At 39.9% G+C, this 22,485-nt stretch overlaps 1 protein-coding gene across 1 annotated transcript; it reads left to right on the top strand.

The window, feature by feature from the left end:
* The first annotated feature begins 90 nt into the window (after positions 1-90).
* klhl24a (kelch-like family member 24a) lies at positions 91-20,685 on the top strand. The gene is made up of 8 exons (XM_051399775.1): positions 91-346; positions 1,810-1,928; positions 2,034-2,878; positions 5,110-5,294; positions 9,328-9,446; positions 15,040-15,228; positions 16,762-16,950; positions 17,073-20,685. Exons 2-8 carry the CDS (start codon positions 1,854-1,856, stop codon positions 17,271-17,273), a joined length of 1,803 nt encoding a protein of 600 aa, XP_051255735.1. The 5' UTR covers positions 91-346; positions 1,810-1,853; the 3' UTR covers positions 17,274-20,685.
* The last annotated feature ends 1,800 nt before the right edge of the window (positions 20,686-22,485 follow it).

The raw sequence follows: 22,485 nt of genomic DNA, 5'->3' as shown, positions 1-22,485 counted from the left end.
ACACGCCCACTTGAACTCGGGTACCCAGGATGCAACGGGACCAACAGCTGAGTGGGCTGGATTTTTTTTCTCTCTCTCTCCTGACAACTATAAATGGGTTCTGTGTTTACTGTTAGCCAGTTAGAGCTCTTTGTTTTTGTCATAACCTCAAAATGAAAATGTCCCGGCTATGTTACAGCCTACATTGTTTGCCATAACTGTTCGAGGGCAGATACTGTAAAAGATACTGATAAACTTCTTTAGGATATAGATACATTTTTTATAAACTTTTTTTTGTTGTTGTTGTTTTTCCTCCACTTGTAGTTGAAGAGGAAGCCTGCTCTGGGGAAAAAAACCGCTGCATAAGGTAAGCAACTTTTATCCAGCTATAGTGAGGGATGTTGTTAACGTTTATGAGGCTTTAAATTTAGCATTATTTCTGGTTCTCCGTTTAAATTTGACTCAGTTTACCGAGTAACGCAGTGGCTCGAGCTACTTTTTAAAAAAAGTTTGTTGTCAAGGGCTAACGGTCGGCACGAGGCAAGTATCCTTTGTCCAATTAACCCAACCTCATATGGCTGCATGCATAAATACATTTTATTTTATTGTCTGTAATTAGTACTGAAATAATGACATAAACAAATTATATATGTATTTCTAAAATAGCAACAACAACACAATCCTGGGTGTATTATTTTGACATAAGCCTCTGTTAATTTCAAGTTGACTTTATTTCACCTGGATAACAGTAAGCTAATTAAAGCACAATTACACCATAAAATATGCTTTATTTCATTTTATGACGTTCTTATGATATAATACTATTGTATTTGTCCTCCTCAGTGGGAATTAGTCACTAAGCCAATATATCATGCGTCAGATACCTCGGGATAAACCTGTCCTCTTTATAACAACTTAAAGGAGGTGCTGCAGCTTGGAAATATAACGCACGTGAAAAGGTTGAGCGTGCCGAGGCTGAGCCAAAGTTTAAAAATAACCCGAGATAAATTACCTCACAGGAGCAAAGGCTAGACCTGCTGCCAACCTTAGCACATGTAGTGGGGTCATAGATAAGAGAGTCTAATGTTTTGATCAAATATCCTCAAGAACTTGAGTACATGCTGTCCCAAGCCTTAAAGATAAGGCATAAACAAGCATAATTCATGATGCACCTTTGGTTGTTTGCTTTGTTGACCTTTTTCTAAAAGAGACAAATGTCTTAAGACTGCAGGTTTCACTAAGACAGTAAATATGAGTAAATGTTATCAGTAGCACTGACTTTGCACTTGTTGATCAAACAAGGTTATGTCTGATAGCACCCCTGCCCCCACTCTGTTTCAAAACAAACCTGACTGACATGTAGGTAGGCCTTCCAACCGTTGCTCAACCTCTCTCCCGCCTGTGTGCCTCTTTGTCATCTTCCGTCTCACGCAGTTCATTGTGCTGCAGGGAACAAATGTTTTGCAGCAGTGATGAGCTAGCTAGAGGAACTACCATGCAAATGTGTGCGCAGCTCAGATTTCATTCCTTGAAACTGCTTTTCGTACACTATTGATGTCAGACATTTTAGCATTACCCCATGGGCTTGAGAGAAATTGTTTGCGGGAGTCACATGTTTTTTCCTACTTCTTTACACATGCTTTGTGGCTTTGCTCTGTGAGTGCTTTGTCTCTGTGGTGAATGTTCTCGATTTGTACTCCAGTGATCCAATTAAGTTTCTATTTATGATTCATGACCTTTTCCTGGATATCCCCTGCTACCAGATCTGAAAGGATGCCATAGTATATAGAGAAAAATAACAGTGCCATTCTACTTGCTCTCCATCCTCAGGTCATCTTACAGTTTAGAGAAGGTCTACGTTGAAGTCGGCAGCCATGGTGTTGATTCTGGGCAGAAGGATGAACAGGGAGGAATCTGGGATCAGAGATTCACCAGCTGTCAAACGCAAGGTGCTGACAATCAAACAAAAACAAACAAACATTTTCTTTGTTTTCTATCTTGCAGCTTTTGTCTCAACTCATTAAAATTACATTTTCAAATCTTTATCTCCTAAGGTGTTTGAGGTTGACTCCAAAACTTTAGCCAGCCCGGATGTCTTGGACTTCTGCTCTGGCTCATCCCACTCAGACGGCATCCTGCAGGTCTTCAATGAGTTTCGTGACTGCCGCCTGTTCACCGATGTTGTGATCAGCGTGCAGGGCCGCGAGTTCCCCTGCCACCGTGCTGTGCTCTCTGCCTGCTCTTCCTACTTCAGAGCCATGTTCTGCAATGATCACCGCGAGAGCCGCGAGATGCTGGTCGAGATCAATGGCATCCTGGCCGAGGCGATGGACTCCTTCCTCACCTATGTTTACACCGGCCGTGCCAAGATCACCACCGAGAATGTCCAGTTCCTCTTTGAGACCTCCAGCCTCTTCCAGATCGCCACACTGCGTGATGCCTGTGCCAAGTTCCTGGAGGACCAGCTGGACCCGTGCAACTGCCTGGGCATCCAGCGCTTCGCAGATGCCCATTCCCTGAAGCATCTAGCCAGCCGCTGCCGCAGTTATGCCCTGGCCAACTTCTCAGAGGTGGCGCAGCATGAGGAGTTCCTCGACCTACGCAAGGAGGAGCTGGAAGAGTACACTGGCAGTGATGAGCTGTCCATCGGTAAGGAGGAGGTGGTGTTTGAGGCGGTGATGCGATGGGTGTACAATAATGTGGAGCACAGAAAGCCCATACTGAAGGCCCTGCTGCAGAATGTGCGCCTGCCCCTTTTGCACCCCAACTACTTTGTCCAGACAGTGGAGGGAGACTTGCTCATCCAGAATGCTCCAGAGTGCTACCAGCTTCTCCATGAGGCCAGACGCTACCATGTGCTTGGAAATGAAATGATGTCTCCCAGAACTCGTCCACGCAGGTAAGTGAAATGTTGACTTACTAGTTATGAGGAATGACAGATACTCTAACCCAGTTGTTGTCTACATAAGGAAACAGTCAGTACTTCATCAATCAGTCACAACATCCCCTCTGCTTTGTTGTGCACCACTTCTTTTCTATTAAAAAAGAAAGCAGATTTTGTTTGATCTTTTCTGAAAGCCTTTCTGTCTTAAAACACATATTCCACTGGACAGAGGTCAGAGTGAGATAAGAAAATGTGTTTTTAAGCTGTTAGTTGATCTTTAATCCCACATTGTATAGCTAGAGGTTACAACCTGCTCATGAACTGCTCATGGCATTGTTGTTGTTGCATCTGTGTGTGTGTAAGAGAGAGAGAGAGAGAGAGAGAGAGAGAGAGAGAGAGAGACAAGGAGTGTTGTTGTGCTGAACAGACAAGTGTGTCATTGACTGAGCTGTGTTTTGTAACCTCATTTTGAAATGGAAATGATAATGAGGGAGGCAGGGCATGTCCGTACAGAGACTGGTAAGTTGGAAAAAAAAATTATGTGATGCAAGAAACAGCAATCATGAAATGTTGAGTCTTGTTATCATACCAGCAGTGTAACTCACCTTGCTGATGTGTTTTGGTTTTTTAAATGTCCCTACCTGTTCACTATACCTATTTACCAAATGATCTAGAGCTGCAATGATAAGTCGACTCATTAATTACAATCGACAGAAAAATAGCCAACTATTTTAAGAAACGTTTCAGTAAGTAAGTAATTTTTTTTATCCGAAAATAGCAGAAAATGCCGTTTTCAGACTCTCAAATATGGAGATGTCTCGCTTTTTTTTCTGTTTTATATCCTATTAAACTAAATATCTTTGAGTTTTGAAATGTTTTGAATTAAACAAGATTTTAAAGACCTTGGACTTTAAAAAACTGGGCACTGGACATTTTTCACTACTTTGTGACGTTTTATAGACCAGAACATTAATCTTAAATAGTTGGCAGATGAATCAATAATGCAAATAACTGTTAGTTGCAGCCCTAAAATGGTGTCTTATTTATCTTCTTTTGTTTGTAGAGTGTCCAGTTGGATGTCGTATTTGATAAAAGGACAAAGGCTGGCGTTGACTGAAAACGTATGAATGAGATACAAAACCGACCATATGGTAGCCTTCTGTGCAGCAAACAACAGTGCAGCTGCCTATGTGTGTTAGACCTGCTGTAAGGTTTTGAAGTGTTGGTGAACAGTTGTCAGTTATTAAGGCTGTGTGATGTATATTAGGGCTAGAGAGGTAGGTGTATTGTGTCAGTCAGTATCCAGGCAGATCTGTTCAGATCAGCAAGCCAATCAGGCAGTTAGTCCCTGCACTGTCAGCTTCGTTAGCCCTGAGGGCCAAATCCGCTGCTGCTCAAAACAGATGCCTGGTTCTCCCCTTTCGGTGTCTACAGCAGGGCTTTTTTTTCTCTTTTAGAAGCCTTTTAGAATCAAATTATACACACACACACACACACACACACACACACACACACACACACACACACACACACACACACCCCAAGGCTGTCTCTTAAATGTATACAAGCCTGTGAAACCAACCTAACTTCGTACCTGCATCTGATCTTCACTCTATCACATGCTGAGCAAACAGACAGAGAAATGTGGGGGAAAGTTCAAAGAAACATACCTTCATGCCACATTTATGCTGACAGTGGTATCTGGAATGTTCTGGATTTTTTTTTAATATAGATTAACTACTAGTAGTCTTTATCTGGCATCCGTATTTTTTGAATGGTACAACAAGAAAATAAGCTGTTGTTAATTAACTCCCCCGTAGGAAATGCGGTCATATCCACGGCATGTGTTGAACAGCCAACAATAGGAAAGCTCTGTGATCATGGAAATTCAGCTTAGGTCTAGCCCCAAGTGTGTCTTTGTTGAACCTAGATTGAGACATTTTAATGTAAGCTGAACTTGCCTTGATGATAAGTGAAGATATAACTGTGAAACCACAACTCCGTTTATGTCTTGGCACAAATGTCTGCCTTCTGTAATTAGAAATGTGTTGACATGCGTATGTTTGTATGTCCTCATACCCTTTGTATAAGCCTACATATATAGGGTATTTTAATTAGATACCATGTCTGTAATTAAAACATGTTCTTCTTGTGTTTTTGTTTTTATATGTTGTTATCCCCCCCCCCCCTTTCTTATTTTCCACATCTTTCCCGCTGCCTTACCATGCCTCCTTCCTTCTGTGCAGGTCGACTGGCTTCTCTGAGGTGATTGTGGTGGTGGGGGGTTGTGAGAGAATAGGGGGCTTCAACCTTCCCTACACTGAATGCTATGATCCAGTCACAGGAGAGTGGAAATCACTGGCCAAACTACCTGAGTTCACCAAATCAGAGTATGCTGTCTGCGCCCTCCGCAATGACATTCTGGTGTCAGGTAAGATTCCTGCTACATTTGTTTCAATAGCATGTGATAGCATATCAAGACTTGAAATGAACACCAGTCCAACTGCAATGTGCAGGTGTGTATTAACTTCCTTTAGTAACTTTAAATCAATTCCAAAAGACAATTTTAAGCCGAGTTACCAACATTATTATACATACTTTTCCTGTGGTTGGACTCAGTATGGTCTTGGTTTTTACAAATTTCCAGTTTCACTTAATAATTGTAAGGTAAGACTCTGTCATACCCAAAAAGAAAAATAAGTAAAAATACTACACACTTAAGGGACATGGTCAGTGTCCGTCCGTGCTTTGCTTGCCATCTAATCCCCCAGTGGAGTGGCAGGAAAGGCCATGGTGGCTGTTTGCCCTGTGTTATTTTTACAGCCACAGCCTGTTAGAGTTGAAGGAAAATATGAGAGCAACATCTGGAGGCCTACTCTTGGCTCAGTGCTGAGAGAGGCCGTCATTGGCCAGCTCAGTCTTTTTCTCTTCCCAGTAGCCAATCATCAGGGTCACCACCTTTTACATCGGTTCAGCAACTTTCTAGGATCTCCTTTACGCAACAGTCTAAAATCCCTTTTTTGACTGTATACTACACCAATAGGTTGTGGGGTGATCAGCTTGAAATAAACCTAACTCTGAGACATTATAGCTCTCGTTGCCCTCTGGCAATGCTGATGCATTTTTGGAACTTAGCATGGGCCAAGTGTGGCTTTGGTGAAAAAAAGGATCTAAATTAAACAAGACATTAGTATTACATCATTCATCTTAACTGATGAGGTCAGGATAAAGGTAGTTTCTAAAGCCAAACATTGATATGAACGTGTGCTGTGTACAACCATTTTGTTTTCGGGTTGTTCATCCATCCATCCCATTCTTGTGAACATGATATCTCAGGAATACTTGGAGGGAATTTCATTACATCTGGCACAAACGTCCACTTGGACTCCAGGGTTTAGAATTTGGTGGTCAAGGCCACAACTCAAGAATGAATATGCCAGTTATGACAAGATTTCAAAAAAATGTCCAATAGGACAAAATGTTGAAGTGATGAGAAGCTCTAGTAGCTCACCTGATAGAGCAGACGCCCCACTCTACCAACGCTGTATCCTTACTGCACTGGCCCTTTGCCGCTTTCTCTCCCCCTTAACTGTCAGTCTTAAGCTGTACAACCAAAAGAAGGCCAAAACAGCCACACAAAAATAACAATGAAGTGCTGACAAGGTCAACTTCACTGTGACATTATAATGTTCTGAAAAAAACACCTTTCTGGTCATTATTTAACTCAAAACTCAGGAACAGAAGGGAAGATTGTGGCCATATCTTCTGTCTTGCCAGGTTGAAGATGTGCCCTGGTAGCTAACCTCGCAGAGCTGGTGTCTTATGTGCCTTTTTGTCTTTTTGTGAAGTTGTTTCCAAGAATATGAATCGAGCATCGAGTTCAAATGTGCCTGCTAGGACTGCTCATGCTCAAACATGCTTTATATGAGCTGCAAAACACTACTGGACAAAAAGGACAAAAAAAAAAATTAGAAGGAGATGTAGAGAAAATAAGAATGTTCTCCCCTTCAGCAAAGACTGTGCAGTGTTTATGCTTTTTTATGCTCTCACTGTGCCGAGTCCTCACGTGTTCGCTATCAATCTACCCTCAAGCACTGCCTGGAAAAGTCAACACACCACTCCTCCCCGTCTCTCTGACTCACACACATATACATACACACTACTAGCCTACTTTAAAGTATATCATGATCTTCATTGCCCGTGTTTCTTTCCTTGTTGCCCCATATGCCTTGATACTCTTCTCAACTTTATTTTTACGTTGCTTTCTCGATTACATTCCCACACATAACTATCCATTCAGACTGTCTGGCCCTCTCCTCACTCTGGGAACTGGTGTAAATACCTTGGAGGGCCTCCAGTCTCGAGCACAGCTGCAGTTAGCTGTGGTCTTAAATAGGATGTGGCTCGATTCAGTATACAAAACTTCCATAGCCTCTTTGTCAGATGCAGAGTGAGCATGCTGGATTAACACCCAAATGTTTTGAGTTCATGAGTACTTAAGATTACAGTCAGCTCAATTCTGATCTGATCTTACAAGATACATTCTGTTTGCTATCTCAGTCCTCTGCAGGAAATCACATTTGGATAATATCTTATCAGCTAATGAGCAGCAAAGCACATGTGCTTACATCACACCCTTCAGAGAGTTGCATGCCATCATCACATTATCAATAAAACTGCATGTAACTGTAAGCAATGCATAACAAAGCTGTCAGAAAGCACCAATCATATTGGGGCCTCCCATAGTCGCTACTTGTGCTCATTAACAACTGCTTTTCCTCATTTGAGCTGGTGGGACTTGACCAACTTGAGTTCTTGGTGAAAAAAGTTTTTTTACTAGCTTTCCAGGTTTACAAGGCTCTCTTTGAAGTGGTGCGTCCTCCATCAACAGTTGTGACATGTTTCTTTCATGCAAATCTTTAAAAACAAAAGCCTTAAGGGCAGTAGACTGTCTGGCTCTTCCACTATCCAGCAGAGACCAACTTCCTTCCCTTGTCTCCTGTCGTCTGTGTGCTACAGTATGATTTAAAACTCCTGAACATTAATTACCCCTCTACAAAGAAGAAGTAGAAGTATATAGCCACTGATTTATTTAATAAGATTACCTTTTGAAGGAAGTCATTTTTTTATTGTTAGGATGAAACACAAGTCTAATATCTATACCCACCTGTCTAGTCTGTCTGTTAGCTAACTAACAATAGGGGGGAAAAATGCATCTTTATCTGCATGTGAATACAGAAGAGGCTTAGACACCTTTTGTTTACACCGGCAGGTTTTCTTTATGCCTTTATCATTGCACAATATAGCCACCCACATGTGCTCTGTACAAAGAAAACACCCAGCAGCAAATAGCAGACACTACCACAACAAAATGTAATGGATTGAGACATTTTTTTATCCTAGTTACGGGAGATTATTAATGTATGAATCCCAGCTGTTTTTAAAGGGAGAGGTTTTATTTGAAGCCAGGAGTGTTCATATTAATTTTCATAATCTGTATTTTATTGACTGATATATCACTGCCGTGTGATAAATTTAAGCCCTGGTGTGAAATAACACAGATTGTCACTGACCTTTCTGTTTATGTGCTTGAGTCTTGTTGGTGTCCATGCTTTACCCATGATATATTTCTTCAGAACTTATTATTGAATAAAAGCCAGAAGATAACTACTACAGGATCTAATAGCAGTGCAGCTGTAACAAAGTTCCTCTAGTTTTTCAAATGACTTGTAAATTTAATATCAGATTTTTCCTCTTCAATTTAATTTTGTCTTTTTTTCACCCCTGGTTTTGATTGGTTAACCCATGTTTCATCACCTACCTATTCGTTTTTTTAAAAGTTCAGTTAAGTTCTTCCCCCAGTCTGGAGAATCAACAGGCAGGTGTGTGTGTGTGTGTGTGTGTGGAAGGGGGGTTATTGAAAGAACGAGGGCACGTGTCAGGGCTTGTTAGAAATCGGGTCGGGTGACTGTTATTCTCTACAACTTCTTACAATGCATGTTTGCCCAGAGACAACAGAACAGGCACTCGTATTATAGTAGCTCTGTTAGCTGCAAAAGATGCTGATAAAGGTATGTTTGCTTTAAAGTTAATTTAAAAACGGATGGTTATTCAAGATCTGTACATACATAATGAAACATGATACTATCTCTATGTATGTGTATGTCTAATTTAGATAAAACACTTACAACTCTGACCTTGTTTGGAGATAAAAATATAAAAAACAATCGGTAAAATCTAAAAATACTTTGACACAAACACACTGTCCAAAGCTGGCTGTTCACCAAGAGCAGCTTGGGTTTATTTTTAAATAATCATTTGTATCAGATCAACTGGATTAAAAAAACAGAGCTGCTACTTTTACTGTATGCCTGTGCTGCTCGACTGAATACAAGATTGTCTTGACTATCATTTTGAATATTAATTATTGTCTTGTATGTTTGTCTTTTGTCATTTTTTCTTAGGTGGTCGTATCAACAGCAGGGACGTGTGGATGTACAACTCCCAGCTCAACCTGTGGATCAGAGTGGCTTCTCTGAACAAAGGGCGCTGGAGACACAAGATGGGTGTCCTACTGGGCAAGGTAAGGAGGGAGTCTCAAGCTGGGTTTATGAGTCTGCATCAGGGTGCATGGTTACCCTAATGTGGATGCCCCTGACATAGGAGCTGATTTATAGTTCACCGTCAGATTTCACTCGCTGATAGCACCATCGCAACTCTAGATAGCTGTGTCATCTGTCCCTTTCATATACCCCACAGTAATCATGTTAATGTTGCGTGCATGGCCCAGTTTCTATGCCGTAACCCCCTAACACACAAGTACAAATGCAGGAAGACAATGCGGTGTATCAACATTGTCTTGATTGTCAACATTGTTATGAACTTACCTGTGGTAAAACGCAAGGGGCCCGACATTTACACAATGAGGAAATTCTGTGGAATCACCTGCTGGAAAGGTAATCTAATGTTCCATGGAGCTTTTTGAATGCTAAAGACTCCATTCATACCTACATTCATATCTTTCACAATCATGTCTTATCTCACTGTCACAGATACTCTCTTACTTACAGGCTTAAAGGCATTTTAAACACACAGAGGCTCTGTATACTTAGTGATGACTGACAGTAAATATCTGGTATTAGTCCTGAGTCACTCATCAGTAGCAGAAAAGAAGTCACACTCAGGAATTCCAGTCAAATTTGACTACAGCCTGCTTTATGTCTATGAGGGATCTTCCATGTTGGTCTATGAAGACACCTTGTGACAAGGAGCAAAATTATATTATTTATTATTCTGACACATCCGTTTGTTGCCCCAGGGTTTGTAAACAGACGGTACCAGCACTTTTCACACACCCCGGATAGACAGGAAGAGTTTAAACACAGAGAAAGAAGTTGGTCTCAATTTAAAACCGGCATATAAACAAGTCCCTGGGCTACTGGAACAACCCAGCTGGTTCACCCATTACATACCCTACTCATGGAAAACAGTTCAACCGTCACTTGTAGTTATTCTTACATTTTCATCTCTATTTTGTATCTCTTGTAGAAACTTTAAACATTTTCATATCCTTTTCTATTATAAAATATGCACCTGACAGTAGCTCCCTATACAGTGTATATATACAGGACTGTACGATATGTTAACTGTCGCATAAAAACCAAGATCTAACTCCAGTTAGGTTAGGAAATTTGACTAACGTTAATGTCAGCATGTGAGCTGATCATTAATCCTCAATCATTGCTCCTGCTCTTGAGTTGTTACTATTTACAGTCTAGGTTACATGGCTAGGTTGACATTCTTGTTTGATGGCAGTGGGAGTTTAATGAACGTGTGCCTGCACCTCACACTTCCAAGTTAAGGACTGGCTTAGTCCACTTGCCCGTATCATGTTTCTCATGTGTCTCTGCTTAAACACATAAGCCTGAAGTGGCCATACATGGCTGCAAGAAGCCCTGATAAGCCTGTAAACACACGCTGGGTTTGCATACGTAGGCATAATTTAGCACACTTGCTCTGTAAGTATATACAGAGCACGGCTGTTCATGTTCGTATGGTATGTTGGATTCGATTTACAAGAAAGGAAACTATCATTAGATCAAATAGGTTCATCCCACCCCAACCTGCAAAATATTTGTAACTACATGTTTTGTGCACTTTGTATTGTTCTTAAACTGGATAGTCAAGCCTGTCTTCATTGCATAGCATGTAGAAGTTGTGGTTGTAACGCAAAACAAATGTTGACCACTTGTATGACAATGGCATGTGTGCCTCCTGAAAACTTCCTGATCTGTAATTGTCTGTTATTTGTGTTGTGTAAAGAAGGTCATCCACTGATTGTCTTGGTTTAAACATAGATGACTCAGGTTAACCAAGCATTACTCATTTGTGTGTTTTGGCTGTCATGTGTACAAGAACACACACTTGTATACAAACGTAAATAACATAGGCACAAGTTCAGGTATTCTTTGGAAAGCTTTGGGCTAAAACAACGCTTTATTTACTTTGTCAGAAAGGGCATGACTCAGGAGGGGTTCTTGTAGCAATTGTGCAAACATACTTTTTTTATTTTTGCTTTAGGCCAGTCTGTATTGAATTTTCTGTGACTTCTAAACAACACCCAAAATGCTTAGTTGCCTTGCCACAGAAACAACAAACACACATGCGTGCATGCAAACTACACACTGGTCTTCCACACCAGTGAGGTAATCAGCTGGACGGTCACACTGTGGCTATAAAAGTCAGTAATTAACTCCAAACTGAGTCATGTATTAAGGTATGGTGAAAACAAGATGGACTGACATGGCAGCCATTTAACTCTCATACAAAGTTATAGAACATAAAAGGAAGTTTAAAGTTACTCATCTGCAGCTGACTCTCATTTAAAAGTTATTTGATGCTAAAATAAGTGGACAAAGCTTTTGATCAGTCGTATTATTATCATGCACTGTATTTCCATACTTAAATCCAGGGCCCGCAAGGTAAGAGTCAAGCTTTAGTATGTAAGCATAAACACATACGTTTGACCCTTTCTTGGAAAATACATTCCTGAGAGACGTTAAATCCCAGGAGAGGTTCTTGTCTCCGACTACTTCCTGTATCTGTCACACACATGTGGTTTTGTCTTTTCTTTTGCTCCCCTCCCATATTTTCTTTTTTTTTTATGTCTATTTTTTTCTTGAGAGTCGAGTGGCTTCATCCTTTTTGATGCCTTTAGTTAGTTACTACCCATTCTACTGCCTGAAGATAAATGACACTGTCTATCTGAGAGATGTTTTTTTATCATTTTTCCCCAGAACCATCAGTCTATGGTATTTACCTCATTTCATGTCCTCATATCTTGTAACAAATTGGCCTTTTCCAATGAATGCATTTGAATGTTGAATGTTTTCATTCCAGATTATATTGGCCCTCTCATCTCAAAAAGATACGCTATCTGTCTGTAGCATGTTTCTCTTTGTAATCATTTTTTCCTCAGAATTCAGTTCCCCCTCCTCCTGAGTTTGTAGCCAGTCATTTCCTCATTCAGTCTGTAATTTCCCCTTTTGATGTGCAGCACTGATGCATCAGTTGCAAGTGTAGAGAAACATGGCTTAGTGTTGTAAACAAGCCTGTATAATGAGCACGTGTACTTGTTCAACGACCTCAGTGCTGACTTCCTTAAAAACTATTCAAACAATTTGCATATACAGTTGAAAATCTAATATTTCCTCATTTGTACACATAAGACCACCTACATTAGACCTTCCATTTGATATATCCAATCACTTACTCCTTGCCACCACCTGAAGTTTAAACTTCTAAATTTGTTTCTTACTGGGATGTAAGTACCAGAACACACTTTTCAGTGTCCTGTATTCTGTGATGTCCTGTGGCACTGGTCTTGTTTCCATAGTGTATAAGCAAAAATAGGTCACCAGTTGTTTTCCTCTCCCTGTTATGGCTGTACTTTGTGACGGCTGTTTTCATCCATCATAATGCTCTCTCTCTTTGTCTCTCTGTCAGTCCATCTCTCCATCTTTTTCTCTCTGTTCTCCTAAGCTGTTTTCGCCCTGAAGTCGCTCAGTCTCTCTGTTTCTCTCTCAGTCACACCCCTCTGCATGCTAAGGAAACTGTTAATCACTCAGCCATTGTAAGTGTTTCAACTTAGACATAAAATAAGCTGTGAATGTGCTTGTGCAGTCGTTAGCGAGTGTGTCCACAGAGAGTCGTGAATCATGTTTGGTTCGGTGTTTATGTGATAGCCACATACCTCAGGTCGATATAGGTTAGGTGCTATCATTAAGGAGTGAATGTGGAATGTGCCTATATTGTTATAGTTACACTTCACAGTGTATCTAAACCGAGTAGATGCCGACCCAACCCCCACTCCCTAAGACTACCGTCTTCAGACAAGCTAGTGTCTGGATATCCTCAATGGAGCCTTAACTCTTTCTCCAACCGCTATACAGAGGTGGCTCCCATGAAAGAGGCTGTCAGCTTTCTGGCCGTGGCCAGCTTGGCCAGCACTTGTTCACTATTTCAGTAGGTGGGAAACAGATGTGTGCCCCCTGTCCAACCACACACTTAAGGACATAGTTGATGAGAGCTGAGGCGCTTTTTGTCTCAGATGGTTTTAGCAATTATACCTTGAAGACACAAAGAATATGCAAAGGCACATTTTATTCAAATTCCTCAGGGGATTGTTTGAATTTATCCCCACTGTATTATGAAGGAGGTAGAAATCTGGGCAAGTAAAAACCTGTGTGGATTAAAATTATGTGAAACTCAAAGGCCAGTAGAAAAATTAACTCATTTTAAAACCTCTCCAAACAATTTGTACTTGATTAGCTCCTCTTATCTCTCTTTTGTTTCTTTTGCATGTCTTTAATTTGTGACAACAAACAACCAGTAGTCAACATTTGTTATCTACTGCATCGACAGTGTGAAAAAGAACAAATTTCAGTTAGTGAGTCAGTATGGCAGTTGCACTGGGCTAGTTTAGCATGTTGCTGTCATTGAAAACACATCGAAGACACACACAGACAACAGTACTTTAGAGCTACCACCTGAGATGTTAGAGAATAAGGGATTTTGTTTTGTTTTTCTCCGTATCACTTTTTCAGTTATAAAAGGCGGTAGTGCTATCAGTTAGCCCTGGTGTTGGATGCAAATATCCATGTGCTCTTACCACTTCTGTCTTTTTGTTCCCTGTCTTTCCTTCTCTCTCTCTCTCTCTCTCTCTCTCTCTCTCTCTCTCTCTCTCTCTCTCTCTCTCTCTCTCTCTCTCTCTCTCTCTCTCTCTCTCTCTCTCTCTCTCTCTGCCCTCTGTACTTGTTTATACTTCAGATTTTGTGGAGGGACAGGAACAGCCTGAAGGTTTTCTGTTGCATAAGACCTGATGAGCAGCATTATGCTTACAACCAGTAATGCTGCTCAATGTGTATTCTTGACATGTGATTTCCTTTCAGAGAAATTTACTAAGAGTCTCTACCAGCTTTTTTTTAACAATCTTTTCCCTTTATTACATTTTCTTCCATTTCTTGCCATTCTTTGCACTCCAGGAGATAAACATGTATAACCCGCAAGGCACCTATTAGAGCTCATATCTTATGTCAACACAGTTCTCTAGCTTGTAATGCTTTAGCTTCTAGTAAGGTTTATGTTTGTTTATGATTAGTGGTTCAGATTTAATTATTCATTTTTCTACTAAAAACAAAAAACAAAATATGTCTACTGCCTGATAATATGATTCAGAATGTAAATTACAGTGGGAATAAACAGATTATGATGACACCACGTGACTCCACAAACTGCTGTTGTGGCACTGTTCTGGCTCAAGGTATTGTGTTGTTTCTGACAGTTGAGGTTGAAGTTCAGGGTTAGTTAAATTCAGTGGTGCCTGCGGGGAACCAGGGCAGTGTTTACAGATAAAAGAGCAACAGCAACAACAAGGACAAGGATAAAGTTGCTTGTTCAGAATCAGTACGTCATCTTTCTTCTGAACCTGATAGACTGGTTCTCTAAGTGCTGACGTAGAAACTATTGTTCATGAACTAGTAAGCATGAATACAAACCTCTCTCTTATTGTGTGTATGTGTGTTTATGTGTACATAGTGTATGTTGAGAAGTATATATGACACAAGTCATTTTCCCTAACTCTCAATTTCATAATCTGTTTGTGTGTCATCCCTCAGGTCTATGCGGTAGGTGGCTACGATGGACAGAGCCGCCTGAGCAGCGTGGAGTGTTACGACTCCTTCTCCAACCGCTGGACAGAGGTGGCTCCCATGAAAGAGGCTGTGAGCTCTCCGGCCGTGGCCAGCTGCGCCGGCAAGCTCTTTGTCATAGGTGGAGGGCCTGACGATGACACTTGTTCAGACAAGGTGGGAAATGGATGTGTGCTAAATGCCCAACCACACACTTAAGCGCATGGTGATGATAACTGAGGTGCTTTTTATCTCAGATAACCGGTTTTCAGTAATTATACCTTAAAGACACACAGCATATGCAAAGGCAGATTTTAGTCAAATTTGACTCCTCAGGGGGTTGTCTGAACAATAACTCATCTTGTTGGTGTCAAGAGAGGTATTTTAATTAGGCTGTATTATAAAGGCTAAATAGGCATATAAATTACAAGCTTATGTGACGTGTTTGCGTTAATAATAAATGTTTTGAAGCAGTGCAACATAAAATGTACAACATGTCTTTCCTTCATAGGAAATGAAATAGGAAAGAAATATCTAGTGAATTCAGTATGTCCAGCCTTGATCTAGTTTACATACTCTACATGATTATATAATTTAGATGAATAATGAAACATTAATAGTGCATACTAGTGTACCTTTCTGCTGGCAACTGAATAAATAAAGTAAGCCTAGTTCACTGTTGTGACGTATCCCAGAAAGATAACATTTTTCTTCATAATGATAAACATGTTTAGCATCTGAAAGGGGGCTGGTGAGATGTGAGTTAAGTCGCCGAAACAGAAACAGCATCTCTTCCTGTTAAACATCACTGATTGGCACTTTATCGGATGTGATAACACCCACATCCTTGTCAGTCTGGTTGATCCCGATTAAGCTAGTTTTACAGCATTTTTTAACTGTATCCTGATCATTATCTCCAGGACAATTTATTTGTTGTGCAGTGTTTAATTTAGCATCAATGAGTCATTGATAGAAACACATTTATTTAATGAACTGACAGTGATGTGTTGTGACACGTTGCTGATGGAAATAAGGAAGGGTACAGGAAGAAGAAGAAAGATAGCAGAATGAGGCAGATCAACCATTTTGGATGTGCCGGTGTTGTAATTGGATAATACTTTGTTTAGATAACCCCACAGATCAGGACTTGACAGGCTACTCTGGAATAGTTTCATTATGTTTTGAATGACAGCCTGGATGCTGGTGGTAAACATTCGCAGGAATCCAAACTTCAGTAGAAGCATTTTTCCTCAGTGGAATAGCTGGTATGTTTGTTTATGTCTGCGCAGGCTCAAAAATGCACATCTAAGGCACTTTGATAAGTGTTAACACAACAATCTATGTTTCTCTAACTTCATGGTAATCTTTTTATACCTGGTTCTACGTGACCTCAAGGAAATAGAGTTCATGCTGACTCCAGTTCCTCGGAGCTACTTATCTCTGGAGTCTCCTAATGGGGCCATTCACATCATTCTCAAAGGTCCTTATCTGTTGGCGTGAGATCTTGTGTTGTTCACGTGCTGTATGTTATCTATTAAAGTCAGGATTTAGTCAGCCCACAGAACAGTCAGTAAAACCACAGAATGAGCTACATATATTTAATTTTTTATCTATTTTCCCACCCATATGTTAAAGAAATATACATGTCTTTCTTTTTCTTTCTTCTACCAAGATAAAACACAACTAACTACATGTAACTGTATGTCACAGGTTCAGTGCTATGATCCAGAGACAGACTCTTGGTTACTACGGGCCAACATCCCCATCGCAAAGCGCTGTATCACAGCAGTGTCCCTCAACAATCTGATCTACGTGTGTGGTGGTCTCACCAAGTCCATATTCTGCTACGACCCTGCAGAGGACTATTGGATGCATGTGGTTCAAACCTTTAACAAACAGGTACCATATTTAATGCGGATCCGGAGCATTCAAAGAGCAAACTGTCGACTTTTGTTGCAAGAATCCTTGGTTTGGATACTTTTAAGCTGCAACCTTTCATTTCTGCCTCTCTCTCCCTGCAGGAGAGCTGTGGCATGTCAGTGTGCAATGGTAAGATCTTCATCCTTGGTGGCAGAGGGGAAAATGGCGAAGCAACAGACACCATCCTGTGTTACGACCCGGCAACAGGCATCATCACAGGAGTGGCAGCCATGCCGCGGCCGATCTCCTACCATGGCTGTGTAACCATCCACCGCTACAATGAAAAGTACCAAAGGCCCTGACCATAAACAAACATACAGACCACACACACACACACACACACACACACACACACACACACACACATACACACTCTCACAGGAGAGCACACATTAAGGAACTTAAGCTCTTCAAGTTCACACTATGCACAGCACAAACACAATCACATGCTTCTTTAGAACGGGCACATTTAATAGTTCAGTCCACAATACCGTTGAGCTAATTTATTTTCTCACAGCATCATGTAGCAATACTCACTGTGGTGCTGTGAATCTTTTGCTGTTTTGTACCATAGTTATAGTCCTTCTGTGTAAGTGCTCAGTGGTGGATAATGCTGATGACTTGTCTGTAACCTGAGCTAAAGTGGAGTCAGATCAACATGGCACATGTGCCTTGCACTAGTGGTAACTGCACAAGGTTGGGAAGTAATGGATCATACATGACAGAATTAAAGAAAACTGATGATAATGGTAACCAATCAGATATTTGGGAAAAACCTGTGTGATTACTTGTTTAATTAATTAATTAATTATTATGTAATTGGAGCTTAACCTTAGGATACCGTATCTGAGGTAACATATTCTCTATAACTCAAGTTTCACTGTCTTAGTTTTTCACAGAGCTTTCAGCCGTACCCTTCATGTGATTTCAGCTCAGTACTTATGTCTTGTGCTGACACCTGATCAAATTCCCTTTGCTAAAAGAGGTTATGGTTGAAAACTCAGTGAAAAGCTAAAGTAAACTTTAGTTCAGAATAATTTACCATATAAACTGTAATATTTGCACATATTTTCACAGAAAACTTTTTAAAATGACAATAAGTAACTTGTTTGTTTACCTAACTGCAGATTTTAAGGATGTATTACTGTGGTTTTATTTCTAATTCAAAACTAAAAGGGGCTGAATCTCCCAATAACATTATTGAGTTTTCATAATTGATACTGATCCCTAGCAGGTAATCAGTTTGCAAGTAAACCTCTCAAAAACTGTGCTTTTATTACTGTGCAACGGTCGCGAATGAGCTGAAATGATCACCAATAGCGCCGATGAACAAAAACAGTGCCTTGAGGCAAAAACTGAAAAATGCCCATACAAGAATGAGCCAAGAATGATCTGCCAGCAGAATAAATTTATTTTTGACTGACAGATAAGCAGCCAGGTCAGATTTCTAACCACGTACCCACTGCATTCCACGCAGACATGTGCATACAGTACAGCACCGTACAGTAAAGAACATAAGAAAGTACCATCCTCTGTTTTTATTCTTTTCCTTGAAACTGAAAATGACCTGATAAAAATGTGGTTACAGTCAACCAGCTGCTCTTCCACAGTGTCAGTGGTCATGAAGAGAGAGATAAAGAGCGGAGACTGTACCAAAATATTGGAACACAGCCACTGTTGGATTTACTTTTGTTTCCCTTTTCCTCACATCCCTCCACTTATCACCTTGTTTCACTTCCCATGTGCGTTTCCCTTTCCCTGCTCAAGCTGTGTCATCAAACCCTGTTTAGCCTTATTTTTCTCCCTTATAATTATTATTATTACACTCATTACTGATATTTTATTTTTGTTTTTTTTTAAGTTATACTTGTTTGTCTTTTTTATATAATTGAATGTTTATTGTATTATACATAGCTTTAGTGTGTCTGTTTCATATCAATGTTAGTTCATTGGTGTACTGGGCTTGTGGGTGGTTTTGTATATGTGAGAAGCCTTTGTAGATCAAACTCGAAGACTGCTCTGAATAAGTGGTGTGCATGTATGTATGTGACTTTTACGACTCGGTCTGGTCTACGTGTTGGAGCCAAGGGGGTTTATCAAAGAGTTCTAGTGTAAGCATTGCACTACTGCTAACTTCTGTCAACAGAACTTGTCACACTGATGCTGGCACCTCTCACCTGTGCACTTACATGTAGAGATGTAACTCGGGGTAACCGTAGATACCTCCAGGTGTGTATGTGTGTATGTGTGTTAACTGGTCTGCTAAAGATGTAGGTAGGTGTAGCAGTGCTATACTTCACACAGGTGGGGTTAAGAGTTTAGGATTTTTGATGATGTGGCTCATGGTCAGTAAAAGTCTTCTTTTACTTCACTAGGTGTTGATAGACTAGAGATATTGCTGTGAATATAACTTTTAATGTTTTCTTTGTTTAACGTGTATTTAAATGTATCTCTTTCTTGGTTGCATATTGTGTTTTTTTTCTGTAACTAAGAGCCCCAATTGTGCACTTTGACAGAATCCTGTTAAATGTAGAATTATATTACAATGATTTCCTTTTTTTTTTACTGTATCAGTAAATGTTCTTTGCTTTCATGTGACGTAGGGAAGAGACAGTAAAAGGGCCTGTCAGCTCCTCCTGTTGGCTGCTACCTGCTATGGCTCTGATATTCTAAGAAAAACAAAAAACTGCCACAAGGGAACAATGTGAAGAGTGAGTAAGAGAGTTTCAACTTTTCATTTTAGAGTGAAACATTGGGGACTAGTGAGCTACGATGCAATGTGTGTAATTTTCTAAGACACAACATAAGACCATTAGGGTTGTGCTTCCATGTGTCAGTCACAGTGACAAAAACAGGTAGGTGGAATTTTGCCTCAAATCATCTTCCAGGAAGTTTTCTTAGAAGTATGAGGTCAGTGTCAGGTCTTCAGCTGTAGTAGAAAAAAAAGGGCCACCCACACTCCTTTGCAGTAACATACTTAGGATAACTCTGGAGGCCAACAAGAGGAGGCTGAGGGGCAAGAAAGTGGTAAAGCAAAAAGAGTAGGAGTTAGATAAATAGTGAGAGAGAGAGAATTTGAGTGTGTGTGCGTCTGTGATTTCACTGAGTGTTTACTCAAAATTGTCTTCTGTTGATTTATTGATTTTCATTATTAGCTACATAGAGGCTTTCATACAACGTTTACTTTGATAAGTTTTTTTTTTTTTTGTTTGGTGATTTTCTTTTTTTTTTGCCTGTTGTGGTGAGTTGTGGGACAGTTTTTTGCCAAGATATTTTGACTCCCAAAATTAAAAGTTGTGCCTTTTTAATAAACGTTTAAACTTAAAGAGCTGAGCGTTAAAAGCTGATTGAGTTTAATATGCATGCAGATGTAAGCCAAAGTGGATTTGATTCAATCCCAAAGGTAACTTTGTTGAAAAATGTCAATGGGTAAAGATGGGGGGGGGGGGGGGCTTTAACCTGTTGCCAAATGCTGCCCTATGTGCCTTTTAATAAAAAGAGTGGGGAACAATTGGGGAATTAAATCGTATGATTTTGATATTAAGTTTTATTATTGTATGTATGATGTGATATTTTAACACCACTTTCTCCTCAGATGCTCTTTGTCTAACTGCGAGAAAGCTTTGGATTTTTGTAAACTGCAGTATGTTGAAATGTAATGGTTGACTTGTGTAAGAAAAACATCAATAAAGTTTTTCTTTCTTTACACATAAACGTGTGTCCTGTCTTGTTAGTGTAAAATGTTTAAGAAGGTAATATTTAAAAAAAACATTTATTATTATTATTATTATTTAGTTTAAAGGCAAAGTTTTTAATTACACATAATTAAAATGTGATTAATAGTGACAGAGTATTTCTCTACTTGTATATTAAATGACAGTTCTGTATTTTCAGTGCATAGATCATCTTCATGCCAGCTTCTCAAATTAAAGTCCTCCAAGATTCTTTAAACTAGCCTTTTAGTTTCAACAGGATATGAAAGATATCAAAAGATTGAGATCCAACTGTTATACTTGATGTGATATATGAGGCTAGATATTCTCATTTCAATTAGTATCAACACACTGGTCTTCACTCCAGTGTCTTCACGCCATAAAAATGTGGAAGATGAAGCTGGCGTGATTGTACTGATTATATAGATGATTGAACCCACAGCTGTTGTCACCGCCAACCTAACCGCAGATTTTAATGAAGACATATTTTTGTGAAACAACCAACAACAAGAAATACAATATGAGGTCTTATTAAACTTCCTACTATCTGCCCCATATGGCTATTGGATGTTTTATTTAATCAAGGGACCAATCATTCATGTTGGAGATGTTTTAATGAGCCATTGTGTTGAACAAGGAAACACTATATAAAACCAGCCACACTATTTCAAGCTGGGATTGAGCAACTCACGCTGCAGTAAACATTCATAAGGCCCTTTTTGTTCTGTCTTATGTTGTGATTTATGTAGTCTGTATTATGGTTGTTTTTTTTCAAAACCACAAACATCCTTCTGACGGATTGTTATGGGCTCAATGTCTGCATTCCCACTAAACAATGTAGAAAGAATTTACAGTTCATTGAGTACCTACTATTTACACACACTCACAATCAGGAAAACAATGTATATCAAACTTCATGTCAGTGCATAACTGAATCGTGCTTATGGGACATTTGGCAGTGGTATACTGTGACTTCACACCCACACTCATCCTGTTGAAGACCACAAGCAGACATAAATTAATGACCCACGTTGGTATTGTGGTTGGGGTAATTGTTCTAGGCTTAATAAAAAGATAGATTTGATATCTAGAATAAAAACCTATGTCAAACTGAACTACTTTTGAATAGTATAAAACCTCCTAATGCTCCCTATGTAGTGATGTACAACAGACAAGGAAACTATGTGGTGCCTGTGAAGTATCTCTTGGCAAATGAGCCCTTTTTACAAATGTGGCCAAACTCCACAAGAGAGGCCTTTATACTGCAGCAGTAGGTTATAAGTTATGGGAAGCTGAGAGGTTGATTCATTGCCAGGGTGACCAGATCCCAACAAAATATGGGACAAAGTGTATGCTTGTGTGGGACAATGTGGGACACGTTAGCAATGGTGAAAGGTAGATATAATGTCTGTCTAACTTTAAATTTCAACCTTAGCTTTTAACATCACTTTGCTTTACCCTCTGGTTGATTCAGTAGCAAATAATGGACTATGTGGCAGGTCAGGCCTTTAATATGTGAATGGCTTAAATGTATTTTATCACACTAAATACAGGAAATACAGTAAGCATAAAAGGAAGTTAAAGTTTCACAGTTATTAGTGTGGTCTTGTGCCATAGTCGCCTTCCAACGGCTTCACCCAGTAGTTTTCCAGTCTTTGCTGTTGCTGCATTCCCTTTTCTTTGTGGTAATATAATTATTAATTAATTATATTTCACACCTAAATTTGCATAGCTTGTAACTTTGTGGTGAATCTCAAGTTTCCCAAACAGGTTAACCTGCACTTGACCCATGTGTGCTCAG

The sequence above is a fragment of the Dicentrarchus labrax genome, unplaced genomic scaffold (genome assembly GCF_905237075.1).
Source record: "Dicentrarchus labrax unplaced genomic scaffold, dlabrax2021, whole genome shotgun sequence".
Classification (NCBI taxonomy): Eukaryota; Metazoa; Chordata; class Actinopteri; family Moronidae; genus Dicentrarchus; species Dicentrarchus labrax.
Note: the sequence above shows the minus strand (reverse complement) of the source record. Positions and strands in the feature narration are given on the sequence as shown.

Excerpts from the sequence above, each read along its gene's own strand:
- klhl24a (XM_051399775.1), top strand. The coding sequence starts at position 1,854 with ATGGTGTTGATTCTGGGCAGAAGGATGAACAGGGAGGAATCTGGGATC. Across the intron at positions 1,929-2,033 it reads CACCAGCTGTCAAACGCAAG|GTGTTTGAGGTTGACTCCAA; the intron begins GTGCTGACAATC and ends TTATCTCCTAAG. Across the intron at positions 5,295-9,327 it reads CAATGACATTCTGGTGTCAG|GTGGTCGTATCAACAGCAGG; the intron begins GTAAGATTCCTG and ends ATTTTTTCTTAG.